Raw genomic sequence first — 19,497 nt, 5'->3', positions numbered from 1 at the left:
GCCCTTCCAACCTTTGCAAGTCCCAATCTGGGATACAGACCGCTGGAATGTCCAGTGCTTCACAGAACAGAGTGGTATCTGCTGGAGTGCGAAGGGTCGCCGATTTACCCCCTCTGCGCGCTGTTAGTGCAAACGGGTAACCCCAGCGGTATGGAACCTGGTGCTCCTTCAGGCTCGTGAGAAGGGGTTTGAGGTGCCGCCTTTTCTGGAGTGTGATGCGAGAAAGATCCGGGAAAAGCTGGATTTCCTTGCCATTGAACACAGGTGCCGTGCGCCTCATTCTAGCCTTAGCCATGATCAGTTCTTTGGTGGAGAAGTCGTGAATGCAACAAATGATGTCCCGGGGTTGGGTGGATAAATTCTTCGGCTGTAAAGCCCTGTGTGCCCTGTCCAGCTTGATGATGTTAGAAGGGGGAGCGTCCAACACTTCATTAAAGATGGATTGTAGTATGGAGTTTGTGTCCTCGGGCCCATCTGACTCTGGGACCCCCCTCACACGGACATTGCAACGGCGTCCTCTGTTGTCGAGATCCTCTATGTGAGACTGCATATCCTCCATTATTTTTTGTTGCGATGTTGCCAGTTTGTGTAATTCTGATACATGGGATCTGGTGATGTCATGCTCTTCCTCCAGGGATTCAATTCTGCTAGACAATTGCTGCAAATCTCTCCTCACTTCAGCTATTTCTGACCTGCAAGTTGCTTTAACCTCACGTATGAGGCATTGAAAGTCCTCTTTAGAAGGAAGTTTACTTATGAAATCATGCATGTCCTTATAGAAGGTGTCTGGCCCTTTAAGGTGAGCACCTGCAGTAATAGACGCTGGAGTTTTAGTCTGGTGCTGGGGAAGCTGGGAAGGTTGATCTCCACACCGAGGCCCAGAGGGGGGAAGCAGGCTGCTCTGTTCCCTGATATTACCAGCTGTGGCTGAAGTCCCTTCTCCCGGCAGTGGGGAGGGCTGCCCCCCGACCTCCACCTTATCTCCCACAGCCACTATGTGCTCCTGGGCCTGCTGCTGCTGTGCCTGAGGATCCGATGCAGTGCAGGGCTGCTGAGCCAAGGCATTCCCTGTTGGAACTGCTGCAGAGATTCCTCCACTTTCAACTGTGTCCCCGCTCACCCACTCCTCCTTCTCTTGCTGCTTAGCAGGCCGGGCCAGTGCCTCCATTTCCCCTCCATGCTCCTGGAAAGATGGCGTTCGGGCCTCCCCTGGACCCTGTTCCAGGCCCAAGAAAGTATCCAGCGCCGTGGTGTGCAGCGGGGGGGCCACCGATGCCTGCTGCGATGGTTTAATCCTCCGTGGTCCCATCCTGAGAGCCGGTGAGTAGGTTTGTGCTTATGATAAGTGCTGATTTAGCTGAGGGTCAACAGGAGCTCCTCTTCCCCACGTCCACTCAGCTCAGCATCCTGGACACGCCCCCCCGTGACTAGGGTTTTAAGGTTGGCTGATGTCACCTGTGAGGGACGGGTGTTGTTTGGGGCCCTATTTGTGACTACCTGGCCCGGCCAGGGCGTCACACTCCCCCTTGGTTAAACACAGACTGTCCGCGAACTGTCTGACCACCACCGGTTTATTTTGTTTAACTGCAAAAAGATAAAAGGATTTTTAAAACATATACAATTATAATAACATACTGAGATAGGAGAGGACAGCTGTTACTGAGGAGATTCTATGTAGGGTTCTGAGTCCCCCGGCCCTGGGGCGGGCGTGTCATAACGATCATCTCCTGAGGTTTAAACCCTATGAAAAACAGTTAAAGGGGTCCATCTCATTGAGCCAACCTGTTTCCATAGATCTTAATACAGTACATGAATGTCAGAGATAGAGGGGTCCTGAGTGATAGACCCCAAGAGTGGAGAGATGCAAACAAACACTCGCACAGCCACATGTTATATGTTCTGCCATTTATTTGCTGTGATGAAGCAAACTGAATGTCTGCTGAGATAGCAAAACGCTGGTATAACAATGAGCCACCCAGAACTGGTAACACTCAATTTACATTTATTTATAGAATTCTGAAAGGATTAACAAAAGGAACAGAAAAATGCAGAGTAATAAGAATAGATGCTCCAGATTCATGGGGTATTAAAATATGAACTAAGGAGTGGTGAAAGGTTCCCTTTAAGAGTATATGCACTAGGGGCTGTCATGTTCAGGAGATCTAACATTAAGGGTGTATAACTCAGCTGACGATTACATCACAATGCTCGGACTGGCTGACGGCTCTCCTGACCCAAGCGTGACGTGTTTTTATGCAGCTCTCATGCTCGGTTCAGGAGAGCCACCTACCAGTCCGAGCATTGTGATGCAATCGATTGCCCAGTCATGTGGCAGTGTGACTGCGAGCTTACACTTACTATTCTGTAATGCAAATAGTTAAAGACTTTTGTATATCAGTCTATATATAATGCTACATCCAATCTAGGTAGAATTGGGAAATAAAGCATAGGAAAAATACACACCAGAGGGCATAGCCTAGGTTAACGGACAACCTAGTCCTTATCTGTGTCTGTAATCATAAATGCCGAGAACCAGGTATCTAATCTTTTTCAAACCCTTTGTTGTTCTCTAAGGCTAGAAGAAGCTTTTTGCGCAGGACTGTATGGCTTGAGTAGTCGGGAAGGAAGAGGAGTCGGGTGCAGGTATTTGCCTCTGGAAGATAATTTTCATTTGGGACCCCAAACGAGGAGACCTTCATGCAAATATTCTGTGCCACAAGCGCTGGGATTTTGTTGTTTCCTGTTATGAAATCTAAAACACAAACAGATAAATTATATGGAGGATTTGCCAGTGATTGTGTATTCTAAAGGCTTCAGTCCAGGATGACAACTTTTTCTGACAGCTCGTATTGCAAACGCAGAGTATAGTTGTAATGAGTAATGTAAACCACAAGGTGGCAGTGCATAGTAAAACAGGTGCAGTGTGCCACTATATACAGATATGTATGATGATATTGTCACTCATATGGTAATGTGGGTCACATGTGGCAGATCTATTATAGACACTTCTGCCGCTGTTCCATTTATCTGCATGGGGAAGAAACAACTTCAATTCCTGCAATAAAAACTAAACCTGAAGTGAAATGAAAAAACAAAGAAAAAGTTTAATAGAAGTGATGAACTTACAGAGAAACGCTTTCTTTTTTTCCAGTGGTAGTTGATGGAAAACTTTCCAGAAACTAATAATAGTTGGGTGTTGTGCAGAGTATTTGCCCATGTAAACCGTAGTCTGCAGAGGGAAAGCGTAAACATTTTTTATTTTTTTTTTAATAGATATGCATATTGTTGATCTTAACTTGCAGATTTACCATTATCTTAGCTACAGTATATCACAAAAGTGAGTACATCCCTCACATTTTTGTAAATGTTTTATTATATCTTATAATGGGACAACACTGAAGATGTGACACTTTGATATCATGTACAGTAGTCAGTGTACAGCTTGTATAACAGTGTAAATTTGGTGTGCCCTCTAAATAACTCAACACACAGCTATTAAAGCTCTCATACAGTATTATAGAATGTTGTAATAAGGGCTGACTGGTGCTGGCCGCAACTCATAGGAGAAAATTCTTGTGACAGGTTCCCTTCAATGTCTAAACCACTGGAAACAAATGTGAGTACACCCCTAAGTGAAAATATGTTGTGTGGTCACCATTATTTTCAAGCACTGCCTTAAAGGGGTTATCCGGCTTATTTTGAGTATTTTTCATTATTACCCTATTGGGCTACATTGGGGCAGGTAAGTAGATAGAGACCACTTACCTGCCCTGCTGTCAGCCCCTCTCCCCCGGCTCAGAGTGATCATGTGACCTCTCCTGCCGCGATTTTGCTGCTTCCGGTCATTTCATGTCAACATGGGCAGGGCCATGTTGACATGCAAATCTGGAACAGCATGTCGCCTCCCTGTTGGGCGACTACAGTGCGATGAGCCCCGCCCCCTTCTCTGCACCCTCCCACACATTCCCCTGCACCCCGTACTCTGCCCACAACCTCCCCCTGCACTTCTGTGGGGTCCGTGACCTGGGGGCGGGGCCGGGCAGCGGCTGCTGTGGTGTCAGCGCCAGCACCGGGCCCCCTGCTCAGGATCACGCATTCAAATATACAGGCATCACAGATGCCGGTATATTTGAAAGCGTTGCGCTTCTCATCACTGCCCGGCTGTCTGCTCTCTTCAGCACAGCGGTGACGTCACTACTGTGCTGATATGTCCAGAGCACAGACAGCGCGTGAACGTGCAGAAGCGGCGGGGACCGAGGACGGGTGAGTATGTACTCCCTACAGGTGTTGCCTATGGAGGGGGGGGGTCGGTGCAGAGCGCCGTGTGTGCGTGCAGAGCCTGATGTGTGTATGCGGTGCAGAGCCTGATGTGTTTATGCGGTGCAGAGCCTGATGTGTGTATGCGGTGCAGAGCCTGATGTGTGTATGCGGTGCAGAGCCCGATGTGTGTATGCGGTGCAGAGCCCGATGTGTGTATGCGGTGCAGAGCCCGATGTGTGTATGCGGTGCAGAGCCCGATGTGTGTATGCGGTGTAGAGCCTGATGTGTGTATGCGGTGTAGAGCCTGATGTGTGTATGCGGTGCAGAGCCCGATGTGAGGCTGTTATTTGCAATGCTGTATGATAACAGGTCAGGTGCTGGGGCAGAATATACTGACAGGGAATGTGTGTGCAGGGGGCGGGCAAGGGGCGAGGCTGGACACTGGGGTGGGGCTGGACAGTGAGGCCGGGCGGTGCCAGCTGTGACTGGGAGGTTTAGCACAGGAAGTGGTCAGTTTGCTGGAGCTGAATGTAAACAGAGTGCTGCAGAGAATAAAGGGATAATTCAAGAGGAACAAAAGTTAGAAAACAAAAAATAACAATGTAGGGGTGTTTTATATGACAATACAGCACAGATTAGCTTAAGCTCAAAAATTTTTGTTATGTCGGACAACTCCTTTAACTCACTTGGGCATGACATTCACTAGAGGTTCACAAGTTTCCACTGGAATCCTCTTCCCCTCTTCCATGATGACGTCATGGAGCTGGTGGATGTTAAAGACCTTGCGCTCCTCCAATGTCCGATTAAGAATGTCTCACAGGTGCTCAATAGGGTTTAGGTCTTGAGCCATAAACATGCTGCTTTATCAGAAACAGTTGCACAACTGTCCATGTGTGGTACTGCTGCTAAGCTCCAAAGGGCCTGATTATTCAAAGTTTGCATGCCAGAATTCTGGCAAAAAAAGGTTGAAAAGTGGCAACATTTAGTCGTAACTCTGAGTAGTACTTAAATTTCATGACTTCTGGTATCTGCATGCCAGTTTCTTTCAGCCCTACCAAAATGGGTAGAGATGTGTAGGATGGGGGAGCGGCAGGGGTGTGACATCTCTGCTTGTCTAATTCATGATAAGATGTGGCATTCCATATGCCAGAATTTCACACCAGTACTTGACTGGAGTTAAACTTTGCAACGCAAGTCACTACATGGACAAGTCGTGAGGCTGGCTAATCAAACGTTCCGGGGTTAAATACCAGGGGAGCACGTCAAGAATTAAGGGGACAGAAAGCTGTAGTGAGGTAACTGTCTGGAGTCAGAATACATGGAGGATCTGAGCAAAGGTACAAAGCAAATGGAAGGTCAGATGAGGTCCCAACTAGGCCAACAAGCACCACTGAGCAGAATGCAATGACTGGCAGTGTTCTGGGATTAACTGCTTAGCTAAGTAGCTGGGTAGTCAGAAAAACAAGGAACACCTGGAGAAAACCAGCACCTCCCAGTATCAGATTGGACGACTGAGCTGTCACTCACCAAAGTTGCAACTCAGCGTGCCCTGATTCCATAGTACAGCAAATAGTCAGTAATTGCGTCCAAGATGCACTGAGCAGAGAAATCATGACAGATTTCTGGGGTAGCGCATGAAGGCGCACACCACTCGTCAGAAGCTCTAGACTCATGAAGGAGCATGCACTCTTCATTAATCAGGAGTGCCTGGCTCCTGCACAAACCTCTCATCAAGATTGTCATGAATTAATTTGGCCCAAAGAGATTTCTGGGCTCAGCAAAATGTTTGTAGTCACTCAGTGACAACACACTGTCAAATCATGTGTAATGTGCACATTGTCCCAATTAACCTGTATCCCCATTGTGAGTGGGCGTCCATGTGACCACCAGTATGTGATTTGCATAATTGTGTTCACATACCCACTAGATTCTCATCCGCTTCTCTGAATAGCTGGAAATCGCATACTTACAGTCACGTGATCGCCCACTCACGCTGGAGATAGAAAGGATTGAGATAATATACGCATCGTACACTGTCACAGTTTGGCAATCTACAGTTACAAGGAGTGACACAGAAATTAATGAACAGAATTGAATAGCAATACAAGACTCCTCCCATGGACTAAAAGAAGGCAGCCATGTTTTTTATTATGACAACCATTTTTTTACTGTTGCTTTTTGACTTTGTCTTCTGCACAGTTCTGCTTTGTAAAAGCACTGCCGGCTGTAACATACACAATTCACGCCATTTACCTGTTCGAATGCAGTCCAGTTATAGTTGGTGTGACCAGCGACAAGAGTCATCAGCTCTTCTGGCTGAAAAAATAAGAAAATATCTTTGTCGCAGACTTTGTAAAGCCCTTTCTTGAATTCTTCGTATGTCTCTGCCACTGATGTATTGAAAATGTAGTCCACACATTTATTGACATAGTCTTGCCTATAAAATATAGAATAAGCAAAATAAATGCACAATCTTATATAGCAGCACACTTTTCTTAGCTGCCATTACAAATGCACCACATTTCTTACAACATCCAAGTATTCAAGTAATGAGTTGCTTTTTTTTTTTATTTTTATTTTTTTTTTATTTCAATCATCAATGGAGTTTTGCCTATTTAGTACAGAGTTGTATTAAAATAAAGGTCAATGTGCACGTTTTCAGAACATAAATCATTCCTAAAAAATCCTTAAAAATCACTCTGGCACTCTACATACCAGGAGGATCTGGATTTGTGTGGACCATATCAGATAATAATTGGGCAATGTGGATAATATGGTTGTATAATAATTTTAAGCTATGCAGTGGTTATATTCACTCCAGTCTCTCCACTGCTGCCCCAGCCTTTGTTGATTTGGCTGCAGCAGCAATAATCACCATGACATCACACAACTGTTGCTGCCAATCACTGGGTTTGGTGGAGACACCAATGTAATAGCATTGGCACAAGAATACAAAGCTCAGTCATTGGCAGCAGAGGTCACGTGATGGTTGTTGTGACATCACCATTGGAGCCAAATTGTTAGGCTCACCAGGGAGGTGCATCAATGAAGCCTCAAGTCCAGGTGGGCATACGCACCCTGCGCTTTGTAGTAGCAGGCAGGACCTGAGCACACTGGAGACCAAGGATGAAAGGTGCAGAGAAAACAAAGGCAACTCCAAAGCAGCAATCAAAGGAGGGAGATGATGTCATCAAACACATGCCAGGCAACTTGCAAAACCCGATGTGGAGCACAGCACAGGACAGTGGACCATGGGGAAAGAAGCACAGACCCGGGTGCCCAGGACAGGTGTGTAACACATATCAAGAAAGACTGAGCGCAGAGCGCATAGTAGAATGCTGCTGCTTGATTGGTATGGGTAAATGCAGCTTAGTTTATTATGTTTACATAACGAAAGCCAATGACATTAAATATAGAAAATGGACAACCCCTTTACTTGGTCATTTTGAGTATTTACTATGGTGAAAGTGGTATTTTCGATATACCCATGCCGGTTTTCTTCTGAGTGCTATACATTTGAAAAAATTAAATTCCAAACATTCCTGTGCTATATTTTTTTGCTTTTACATATAATATTTTTATAGATTTCTTTACTTGATATATGTATATATAATGTTTCATTTATGTGTTGCCCCAGACAAAGCTGGTTCAGACAAGTCGGGCATTTTTGGCTGAATCCAGCATGTACCTTTATTGATTGCTACAGGTGATCTTTGTAAGTACCTATATCATACAGCATATCATAAGGGTTATTGCACTATGGCCTCTAAGTAACAACAATATAAATACAATATTGCAATGACATAATACAGTGACATAGAACACTTTTAGGGTTTCTACTTGAATAGTGAAAGCATTTTAGTAGCAGCGAGGAGAAGTGTTCTTTAGACCATGCGGTAACTGGTTAGAATTGTAGTTATTCTTTGTGGCCAGACTTTTTATTCCTCCTTCTTTCACTTTGTACTTTATTATTTGTTTCTAAACATTATGTCCCCAATTACGTTCCTAAGAGACCTTTGTAGGGAATTTTATCTTTTCATTTATTTTATTTTTTTACACAGCAACTCAGTATTAGGCTGGACTTACACGAACGTATGAAAAAACTGTCCCATTCTCATCCAAGAGAGTAGGACAATTTTTTCTCACTTGTCATCCATGTGCTGTCAGTGTGCTCTCCGTGTGCAATCCGATTTTTTTCTCAGCAGCTATTAGTGATTTACAGTCATGTACAGGAGCATTTACAGTGTTCTGTGCAACATGATAGTAATGTATCCATAAAAACAGATGCCAGTAGGATGGTCCGTGTGACGTCCATTTTTTTTTCTCGCACCCACTGACTTGTATTGGTGAGTCTCGGACGTTTTCAGCAGCAAATTGCAGCATGTTGTGACTTTCCTCGCATCCAAAATTTGGATGAGAAAAAAGCTGACCAACTGCTCTGCCTTACTGACTAACATTGGTCAGAGTGCAATGTGAGATTTTCTCGTATTGCACTTGTCCGATTCATATGCTCGTGTGAGCGTACCCTAACTGGCAATTTCTGACTCTAATCCAACAATAAAGAGCTGATCTGGATCTTAACAATCTGGAGGTAGCTATTGTATGTGCACACGATGACTTTTAGATGCTGACATACCCACATTGTTTTGGCTATAGGAAGAAGCTTCAAGAAAACGCTGTTGCAAGCTACTTCAGCCTCTCCCTGAGACACGATCGCAAGGGTGCTGAAGGGGTTCCATCAGAGCTGGGCGTCTGCTGAAGACCATCGTGCCTGGCATTACAGAGCTCCATTGAAACTCAGCCTGTGATTGGTCTTCATAGGAGACCATGATTTTTACTATAAACTGCAATTCAGTTGTATTTCATTTGTGAGATGGCACTCGGTAATATCGGAAATGGCCAGTATGTGTCGCAGAGAACCTCTGCCATGAACCTGGACTCTTCGCTGGGACCTGTAGTTCCACATGTCTTTTGGTAACATGTTTCAGGGCTAGATTCATGGAATAGTCCGTGAAAGTGATGGGCGGGACTGACCATCCACATACCTCCCACCCAGGGAAGTGTCTGGGAGGATATCATGTGTCTGGTTGTGATCACATGGCGGTCTACCAGGCTCCTGGAAGGACACGGCCCTGCTGGAGCACATGGTGAGACCATGTGAGGAGTGTGCTGAAACTCCTAAATAGGTATCCCCAGGAGAAGGGGGTTGTGATCTCACTGGGTGTGAGCAAGTAGAGACCGCCATATATGTCTTTGCCCACATACAGCTGACAGGTCAGTGAGTAAAGGCGGTGATGCCAGCACGGGGACACTGTGTATGAATACTTGCGAATATGTTTTAATGAAATGTAACAGCGGTTTATGACTGGCCTAAATAAACTGCATGGACATTTGAAGTGATAAAGTGCTCCAGTGTGACTCAATCCTGCTACCTGAGGCATGGTCCCCCATACGCTCGGGGCCCACGTCGTCACACAATATATAAAATAGGAGATCAGATGATCACAGGTTCAGGTTGGCTGAACTTATTAGGCTGTGTGCTGTTATTTCAATACAATGAGTATTTTATTTGCAGGCGATTATCAATGCTCGGACTAGGTGCCCACGTGGTCCATCCTCACCATCAGCATTGACTAGCAGCTCACGGTCAATATACAATGTACCAAGAAATAAAAAAAACAAAAAAAAAGAAATGTGGTGTGGACGGAGTTAGCTTTGTGAGCTCGGATACATCTAAAAACTTTGTGTCACAACTGCTGCACCCAGTAAACTAAGTGATACATTGTTGGAATCAGGATCTCATTTCCCACATCATGGTGCTTTGAGATGAGGTAGGTAAAACTGTTTTTCCTCATTCGCTTTAAAGGGATGATAGACACAGAATTTACCAGAAGCCCTGCTATGTGTATTAGGTGCTATTTGGCAAAGTCAGGATTACATCATACATACTTGTTTAAATGGGTCACACGCTCTGTTGCTCCACTGTGGTTCAGCTCTACAGTTTTGTTTTCCCAGGACAGCTGCAGGTATCAGTAAGACATGTTAATATCTTATATAGAAGTCAAGAACAGAACATGTTAAATTGACTCGTTCTGCATGTCACTCTTTATACGTGCAAATGCCTCCTACGCAAATAGCCACAATCCATTTATAGATCTGTCAGTCTACAATGTTATTGTCAAACAGGAATCCCCAGAGCTTGTATGAATCCCTTAATATGATTATGGCTGTGATGTAATGGAAGAGCAAGGCGCTATAGCTTACTGGGTCATAAGGTGTTGTGCCTAGGCATTTTGTATAAGGATATAAAATATATACAGTAAAGGCTGAAAGTGTTGGCACCCTTGAAATTGTTCCAAAATATGAAGCATTTTTCCCAGAAAATTATTGCAATTACACATCTTTTGTTATACACATGTTTATTTCCTTTATGTGTATTCTAATAACACAAAAAACAGGGGACAAAAAAGGAAATTGGACATTGTTGTCACCCTTCCAAAATTGTGGGTAAAAAATTTTGTTTCAGGCATGGGATGCTCAATCAAACTCACGTGTGGCAAGTAACAGGTGTGGGCAATATGAAAAGTACACTTGAAACCAGATAAAAAGGAGAGAAGTTGACTCAATCTTTGCATTGTGTGTCTGTGTGTGCCATACTAAGCACAGAGAACAGAAAATGGAGAAGAGAACTGCCTGTGGACTTGTGAACCAAAATTGTTGAAAATATCAACAATCTCAAGGTTACAACACCACCTCCAGAGATTTTGATGTTTCTTTGTCCACGATTCTCAGCATTCAAAATTCCAGTTGAGAGGTGTAAGAAGCTTATTGATTGTTATAGGAAGCGATTGATTACAGTTATTTATTACAAAGGGTGTGCAAACAAATATTAAGTTGAGGGTGCCAACAATTTTGTCAGACCCATTTTTGGAGTTTTGTGTGAAACTATGTCCAATATGCCTTTTTTGCTAATTTTTTTTATTTTATTTTTTTTTGCTTCAATACATAGAAAGGAAATAAACGTGTATAACAAAACATGTGTAATTGCAATAATTTCCCAGGAGAAATACTTTGTTTATTTGGAAAAATTTCAAGAATGCCAACACTTTTGGCCATGACTGTATATACACGTATGTATATTAATGTATATGCAGTGTATATACACACATTTGTATTTATTTATGTTTTTAAACGGTAGCACTGAAAAGAATGGCTCTGTGTGCTACCCTCAACAATTTTTATTTAGTTCTAATGTTAGCATGGCTAAGAAGAGTCAGAAGTTGCGCCATCAACCTCTTTTTCCAAAAGAACATTATACATGACACTTTTTGGTTGAAAATAGATTATCTACAAATGGCAAAATAAGAGTTGGTATAAGTAAGATGGCTCAAGAAGAGCCATATCTAATATACAGCATGTGATCTGTTTCTATTTTCTGATTTTAGATTTTTGTATAAAATGTTTCATACATGGTGATGATGACAAGTAGGAAGCCAAACTTGACTTGATGCTCATTGACCTATAGGAGAGATGTCTAGACATGCTCTATGGTCTTAGCATAAGGTAATTTTAAAGAAGCAAACCCTAACACTCACGCTATTCTTTTGCTCTTTTTAAAAAAGAATAAATCATCAGGAAAACTGTATAAAGTTGGTATAAATTTACAATAGGAGCTGAACTGCAGCACCCGATAACACCCATTGTACAGTGTGCTGTGCTATTCTGATTCTGTACTTTGATCTATGGTGGTGCCTGGCGTCACCCCCATCAGTCTGATATTGATGATCGGTCATAAAGGTACAGAATAGCATAAATGTGTGTCTGTAGAACTGCAAAGTATGTTTAGTATGCACCCATTCCAACCTTCAGACCAGGTAAGGCCTGAAGGTTGATTCATGAACCACCAACCCCTTATGAACTGAAATACAATGGCAATTCTTTATTGTGCAATAGTATTATACTTACATTAAAGTACAGATGTAGGTTCTCCACATCTTTTTCATTTTCAGTATCCAGTAGACTCTGCATACTCCTACAAAATAGTTATAGTTATCCCATTGGTTGTTAAGCAACATGTCTAAATATATTTATTGGGTTTGTTCTGGGGTCTGATGTTCCTCCAGTATATGGGTCTGGTCTGAGGTCTAATATTAATGTACGGGTTCTACATATATGTAGGGCTTTCATATAAGCCTCCTCCTTATAGTGCTATTCCCATCTCAAACATTTATAGCATATCCCAAGATGTGCCAGAAATGTATAGAAGATGTGGATTCTGTCTATAAGACCAGTATTTATTTCGAGAACAGGGCATTGATGTTTCCTGAATTCAGAATTCTTGCCCATTGCATGGAAATTCTGATCTCCTCTCTAGCAGTAATTAGCAACAAAGCTCCTTCTTGATACAGTATACCGTATTTTTCGGACTATAAGACGCACTTTTTTCCCCAAAATTTTGGGCGAAAGTGGAGGGTGCGTCTTATAGTCCGATGGCTGCTGTGCGGTGGTGGTGGAGCGGGTGAAGGCGGGTGCGGTGGTGGTGGAGCGGGTCATCGGCAACATTAGCAGGCTGCCATGACCACGTGGGCCCGCTAATTTCATATGCATGCCCATACTTCTGCCCATCATCTCTCAGTGCTGAAGCCAGCGCTGAAAGGTGGGCGTATGATGGGCGGGGGATGCGCGCATACTAAAGAGCCGGCCCGCATGATCACCCCAGGCAACTACAGCCTGGAATGATCATGTGCGGCTGTATTCACTGGCCCCCGAGCATTATCATCAGCGCGGGTGGCAGTGAATAAGTATGGTATATTCACCGGTCACTGTTCCCTGCAGCATCACGATGTCCTCCTGTCTGTCTGCCGGCCAGCTGATCTGTGTAGAGAGCGGTGAGCACAGCGATGACGTCATCGCTGTACACACGGCTCCACACAGGTCAGCGGCGCTGCTGATGGAAAAGACAGGAAGACGAGCGATGCTGCTGGAGTGAGAAAAGGTGAGTATACAGCGGGAGTCCTCCACCTGCTACCACAAATCCGACAGCGGCTGAAGTGAGCCGCATGGGATCAGCGATGACTTCAGTCAGGTGATGTGCGGTGACAGCTGGAGTCACCGCTGATCCCGACGGCTCACTTCACTTGCGGCCTGACCCTCGCAGAGAGGGGTCGTGCTCTATACCGCTCTCTGTGATTGTCAGATGTAGCAGAGCTGGATGTGTCGTGGGATGTCGTGTGGATTACGTCGAACCTGGGTGTTTTAGGGGTTAATAAAGTGGTGAAAGAGGGTGTTTTTTTTGTCTTTTATTTCAAATAAAGGATTTTTATGTGTTTGTTTTTATTTACTTTTACTTGCAGTTTAGTAATGGCTATGTGCTGCCATTAACTGCCATTAACTCCTTATTACCCCGATTGCCACCGCATCAGGGTAATCGGTATGAGCTGGGAAAAGCCCCAGGACTGTCGCATCTAATGGCAATTCTGGGCAGCTGCTGGCTGATATTTTTAGGCTTAGGGGGCTCCCAATAACGTGAGTCTCCCCAGCCTGAGAATACCAGCCCCCAGCTGTAAGACTTTATCTTGGCTGGTTATCAAAATTGGGGGAACTGCACGCCATTTTTTTATTTTTTCTTTATTTTTTTAAATTACCCCCATACAGTGTCAGCAGCAGATCCTCGCCCCATAACAGTGTGTCATGACCAAATTTTTTCTTAAACATTTTATTTTCCTATTTTCCTGCTCTAAAACCAGGATGTGTCTTATGGTCCGGTGCGTCTTATGATAATGACCGCTAATTGGTCCCATGGGCCTCTTTTGTGCCTACTAAAGCCACACTTCTGCCTCTTATTGATGTAGCTGGCATCACTTATGTCAGTCACACAGTCTCTAAAATATTGCATTTGCAAGACCAGCATGTGTGCAGATGACTACTGTTTGTGCTTGTGCATATTTCCCATGCGCCAGTATTTTGAGCAACTGTGCATTGATAGGACTTAGGCGGGCTTTGCACGTTGCGACATCGCAAGCCGATGCTGCGATGTCGCACGCGATAGTCCCCGACCCCGTCGCAGGTACGATATCTTGTGATAGCTGGCGTAGCGAAAATTATCGCTACGCCAGCTTCACATGCACTCACCTGCCCTACGACCGTCGCTCTGGCCGGCGACCCGCCTCCTTCCTAAGGGGGGCGGCTCGTGCGGCGTCATAGCGACGTCACACGGCAGGCGGCCAATAGCGGCGGAGGGGCGGAGATGAGCAGGATGTAAACATCCCGCCCACCTCCTTCCTTCTCATTGCAGCCGGGAGGCAGGTAAGGAGATGTTCCTGCGGCTTTACACACAGCGATGTGTGCTGCCGCAGGAACGAGGAACAACATCATACCTGTCTCTGCACCGGCATTATGGAAATGTCGGAGAATACACCGATGATACGATAACGACGCTTTTGCGCTCGTTCATGATATCAAAAAGGTTTTACACACTACGACATCGCAAGTGACGCCGGATCGACATCGCACCTGCGATGTCGTAGTGTGCAAAGCCGCCCTTAGAATTCTGTTTGATGCCGAACCAGAAGTCATTCACATTAATCAGTGGTGGACGGACACATAAGTAGAGAGAGTGAGAATTGATGTATTACCGTATTTTTCGCTTTATAAGATGCACTTTTGTTCCCCCAAATTTTGGGGGAAAGTAGGGGGTGCGTCTTATAAGCCGAATATACGGGGGGGAGGGGGTGTATATATATATATATATATATATATATATATATATATAGGGTCTGCTCTGGAGTGCTGCTGGAGGCAGGTGAACGCTGCGGGCGTTAGATCTCCTGCTCCCGTACATATAATATGCACAGCCGCTGTCCATCACCGTGGTGCTGAAATCGCACCGCAGTGACGGGCTGGGGCAGCGGTGCATATTATATGAGCCTGCGTCCCACTGTGATGGCACATGCCCCCCTGTGTTAGATATGGCCCCCATGCTGCTGCTCATCCTAAAATAAAACAGCTTTACTTACCTCCTCCAGCGTTTCTCCCCGGTGTCCCTGCTTCCACTGTGATCAGGCACGCAGAGATGAAATCACTCTGCTGTGCCGATCACATGACCGGCACCAAGAACCAGGGAGTGGAGGAACAGAAGCACGCAGGGAGACAGGAGGGAGATCAGCGCTGGAGGAGGTAAGGAAAGAGTTTTATTTTACTATGGGCAGCCGCATGGGGGCGATATCTAACACAGGGGAACGTGTGCAATCAATAGGGGGCCATAGGCAGCACAGGGGAACTTATGCAATCCATAGGGGGCCATAGGCAGCACAGGGGAATGTGTGCAATCCATAGGGGGCCATAGGCAGCACAGGGGAATGTGTGCAATCCATAGGGGGCCATAGGCAGCACAGAGGGATGTGTGCAATCCATAGGGGGCCATAGGCAGCACAGGGAACGTGTGCAATCCATAGGGGGCCATAGGCAGCACAGGGGAACGTGTGCCAGCACAAGGGGGCTATATTCAATATAAGGGGGCCATATCCAGAATTAGGGGCCTAATTTTAGGATGGGGGGCTATGAGGGACATATACCCTATATGATTTGTTAGACGGACACTGGCATTATAAGATGGACCCCATTTAACATTAAAAAAAAAAATCTCTTTTCCTTCACCAAATTTGGGGGGTGCGTCTTATAATCAGGTGCGTCTTATAAAGCGAAAAATACGGTAATTATCATACTATATTACCCATACAAGTAAAGCATATGTTGTGTTAAGAGATAAAGTTAGCCTTCACTTACTTCCCCACGGTAGGCTGTAGCTCTTTTAGGTCCTCTAGGGTAACTTTTTTACCCAGAAGTTTCTTAAACAAAGCCAGTGGGAACGGTAGATAAATAGTAAACTGGTTGAAAACTGCCAATCCACAAAGTATACCATAATGATAATACATTTTTTTGTCCACTAATGGCTGCAAAAAAAAAATTATAATATAAATTAAATATTTCAACAGGAAATTATTCACAATCCTTGTATGAGATAGTAACAATGTTCCCTATGTGCTTCCCAAAAATAATCATAATTTAGAGATTTTAAAGAGGTTCAGTAGCAATACCAGACACAACCCATAGACAACTATGGCACTGTTTGTGAAAAATGTACAGTATTTAAAAGGTGTAGTAAGTATTCATGCAACAAAAATTCCATTACAGTAAACATTTATTGGTGGGGGATACTTACATGATTTGGAAACCATATTGGCAATAGTGGATCAGAACAAGTGAATAACCCATAGTCAGGTTGTACCATCTTTTCAGCCACAAAGTGGAAGAATTTGGTCATTGCTGCTCGGTTATCGGTTGTCACCTCACCATTATATTCTACCTTAAAAGAAAAGATATTGAGATGTTTTAACATTTACTAAATTTCCCAAAGAGCCTTAGTTTTTGGGGATTCTGATACTTCTGTGTACCCGAATTGATAAAGAAAATGTAACATTGGCACACGTTCATACGGAAACGGAGGCAAACTTTTAAATACGGATGAATGGTAATACAAAATCAGCTAGTTACCTTTAATGATCTGTATTTATAGTTTATAGGGTGCACTACAAACTTTGTGCTCAGGTCAATAAACTTTAAAAATCCCCCAACAAGGTCTATTTGTTAAAGATAGACCGATTTTACCTGTAATTCCTTTTTTAGGTCACAGTCTTCCACAATGCTCAACTTCTTCAGTGCATCTTCCAGGAGATGTTGACGTCTGAGTTTGAAGTGTAAGAAAGGTATTCTGGGTACATCACTGTTGCCTTGCATTCGATTCAGCAAGAGCACTTGACTGGCTTGTACCTTTGTTTCCTAGGGATAAATATATAGACAGGTGAAAGGAATACAGTTGATCATCTCATTTCAATATCACCTGTCAAAGGCTGGATTATATAAGTTTCCAAGTAACAGTTAGACCTTGAAGTTGATGTGTTGGATCAGAGCATCTGGTGTGCAGTGGCTATTAGATAACAAAAGTGGCCCAAAAAAGGACAACCGGTGAGCCAGTGACAGGTAGATATGCACCCAAGGATCAATGATGCACACAAAGCATCAACCCAGGAGAAGGAACCTCACTTTAGATTTTTTTTTTTTCTTGCAATTATAGGCGAGTATTTATTTTATTAGGTGAATAAGACTATGTGCACACATTAAGTATTTGGTGCATACATTTCTGCACCATTTCTTGGAAGAAAAAACGAAGACGCAAAAAAGCACGTTTTGTCGCCTTTTTTATACATTTTTGGTGCAGATTTTTTCCATTCATTAGAAACTGTTAGATCTGCAACAAAAACAATGCAGAAATTGACATTCTGCATATTTATTTCTGCAAGGAAAAAATACCCACTGTGTGCATGAGACTTCAAGATTCTCATTGACTTTGCTGGCAACAGGATTCCCTTCTGAATTTGTGACAAATCTGCACTCAAAAATGAATCTAAAAACACAACGTGTGACACGGCCTAAAAGTAGCCGTTTTGGGCAGGGCTGTGGAGTCGGTAAGCCAAACCTGCGACTCCGACTCCTCAATTTCCCTTGCACCGACTCCGACTCCCACATACATTGCTTATATTTAAGTGAAAAATTTATTGTAGTACAATGTGAATATGAGTCTATGAATTTGTTGTAAGAAATAGAATTGCCTCCATCAGATCCTCCTTCACAGATGACCGCAAATCTGACCTAATAATTTTAAGGCTAGAGAACAACTTCTCTACACTTACTTGGGATGGAGGCAAAGCCGTAACCACATGGGCAACATCTCTAACAATTTCCGGGTATAAAGGAATTGCCTCATGCACAGTCAGTTTTGATGAACGGTTGAATTTTTCTATTTCTTTGAGAGCAAGTGAAAAATTTTGCTGAAATCTGGTCAATCTGCTTGCTATAGGAGACAGAGTAATCCAAATACTTGTCAAAAGTTACACTCCTCATCTGATAAGGATGAAGATATGGCAGCAGTAGCACTGTCAGGACCCAAGTCCTCTTGCTCCTGGCAGTCCTGTAGGCCACTCATCCTAACTGCTACCTCAGTAGTCAGAGCTTCATTTCCTTTAGTAAGCTGTTGATCACCAAGCAGTATATAATGACTTGGGTTCACCTAAACAGCTGCCAGAAAAATTTTATTTTCCAATAGCTGTTCGCCATATCTATAAGAAACGGTTTTAGTTCAAGCAATCGCTCAATCATTAAATAAGTGCTGCCCCACCGAGTGGCTTGATCGACAATTGCCCCTTTCCCAGCACGTCGCTTCAAGATGGAATCAATTTTAGGGCTTCTGGCGGCAATAACCAATTTCCTCACTTTTCCAATTAGATTTCCAGCATGTCCCTCTTGCAGACTATCTCTTATTGCCAGCTGCAGCGTGTGCAGAACACAGCGCATGTGATGAATATGAAAGTGTTTTGAAGAAGCTTCAACAAGATCATCTAATTCTAAAGTATCATTTTGCTGTTCTTCTGTTGTAATATCTGCTTGTTCCTCAGTTACATGAACAACACTGTGGCCTTCCATCTCAAACATACTCAATCCTAAATTTTCTTCTAGCTGTTGTTCTTTACTCTCATTCATCAGTTTAATTGTACTTATCATGTTTGAAGCATTGTCCATTATTTTCTAATCTGCTTTTGCCATTGAAAACATTATCCATGAGCTCAAAAACCTTTCAGGTGATGCGGTTTTTTAAAAAGCTGATCTGCTTTTGCAGCTGAAAAACGTATCCTCAAAAAAACGCAGCAAAAACGCTGTGTGTGAATGTAGCCTTAGATCAGGAATAGAACAGACATTTATAGGACATTTCATAACTTTCCCAAATTCCTATGAAAAAGTATTCAGCACATTCTGCACTGAACTACTGTAGCCAATTTATTATATATTTTAGGAGTCGGTCCATTTTATACCACCAAAATGAGCTCCGACTCCACGACTCCGACTCCACAGCCCTGGTTTTGGGTTCAAATTCCACCAAGGACAACATCTGCAAGGAGTTTATTTGTTCTTGCTGTGTTTGTGTAGGTTTTCTCCCACACTCCAAAGACATACTGATAGGGAATTTAGATCATGAGCCCCAATGGGGACAGTGATGCTGATGTATGTAAAGCACTGTGGAAATTAATGGTGCTATATAAGTAAAATAAAGACAGTAATTGTGGTTCCTTCTTGTTTGGTTGGGGCTTTACTTGGTTGTTGGGCAGTAAGAACACAGAATGTTTA

The 19,497-nt window shown here is 43.7% G+C and overlaps 1 protein-coding gene across 1 annotated transcript in view; it reads right to left on the bottom strand.

Annotated features, from left to right (window-relative positions):
- Positions 1 to 1,908: 1,908 nt before the first annotated feature.
- Positions 1,909 to 19,497, bottom strand: part of LOC142312550 (putative E3 ubiquitin-protein ligase HERC6) — a 149,536-nt gene continuing 131,947 nt past the window's right edge. Inside the window, exons 16-23 of the mRNA XM_075351539.1 lie at positions 16,927 to 17,097; positions 16,481 to 16,624; positions 16,045 to 16,211; positions 12,226 to 12,292; positions 10,210 to 10,280; positions 6,514 to 6,697; positions 3,127 to 3,229; positions 1,909 to 2,752 (exon numbers count right to left, since the gene is read on the bottom strand). Of these exons, the coding sequence (XP_075207654.1) occupies positions 2,541 to 2,752; positions 3,127 to 3,229; positions 6,514 to 6,697; positions 10,210 to 10,280; positions 12,226 to 12,292; positions 16,045 to 16,211; positions 16,481 to 16,624; positions 16,927 to 17,097 (1,119 nt within the window). The 3' untranslated portion in view covers positions 1,909 to 2,540. The remainder of the gene's footprint in view (positions 2,753 to 3,126; positions 3,230 to 6,513; positions 6,698 to 10,209; positions 10,281 to 12,225; positions 12,293 to 16,044; positions 16,212 to 16,480; positions 16,625 to 16,926; positions 17,098 to 19,497) is intronic.

This window comes from Anomaloglossus baeobatrachus, chromosome 1, assembly GCF_048569485.1.
Source record: "Anomaloglossus baeobatrachus isolate aAnoBae1 chromosome 1, aAnoBae1.hap1, whole genome shotgun sequence".
Classification (NCBI taxonomy): domain Eukaryota; kingdom Metazoa; phylum Chordata; class Amphibia; order Anura; family Aromobatidae; genus Anomaloglossus; species Anomaloglossus baeobatrachus.
The sequence above is the reverse complement of the archived record's forward strand: the minus strand, read 5'-3'. Positions and strand labels throughout refer to the sequence as shown.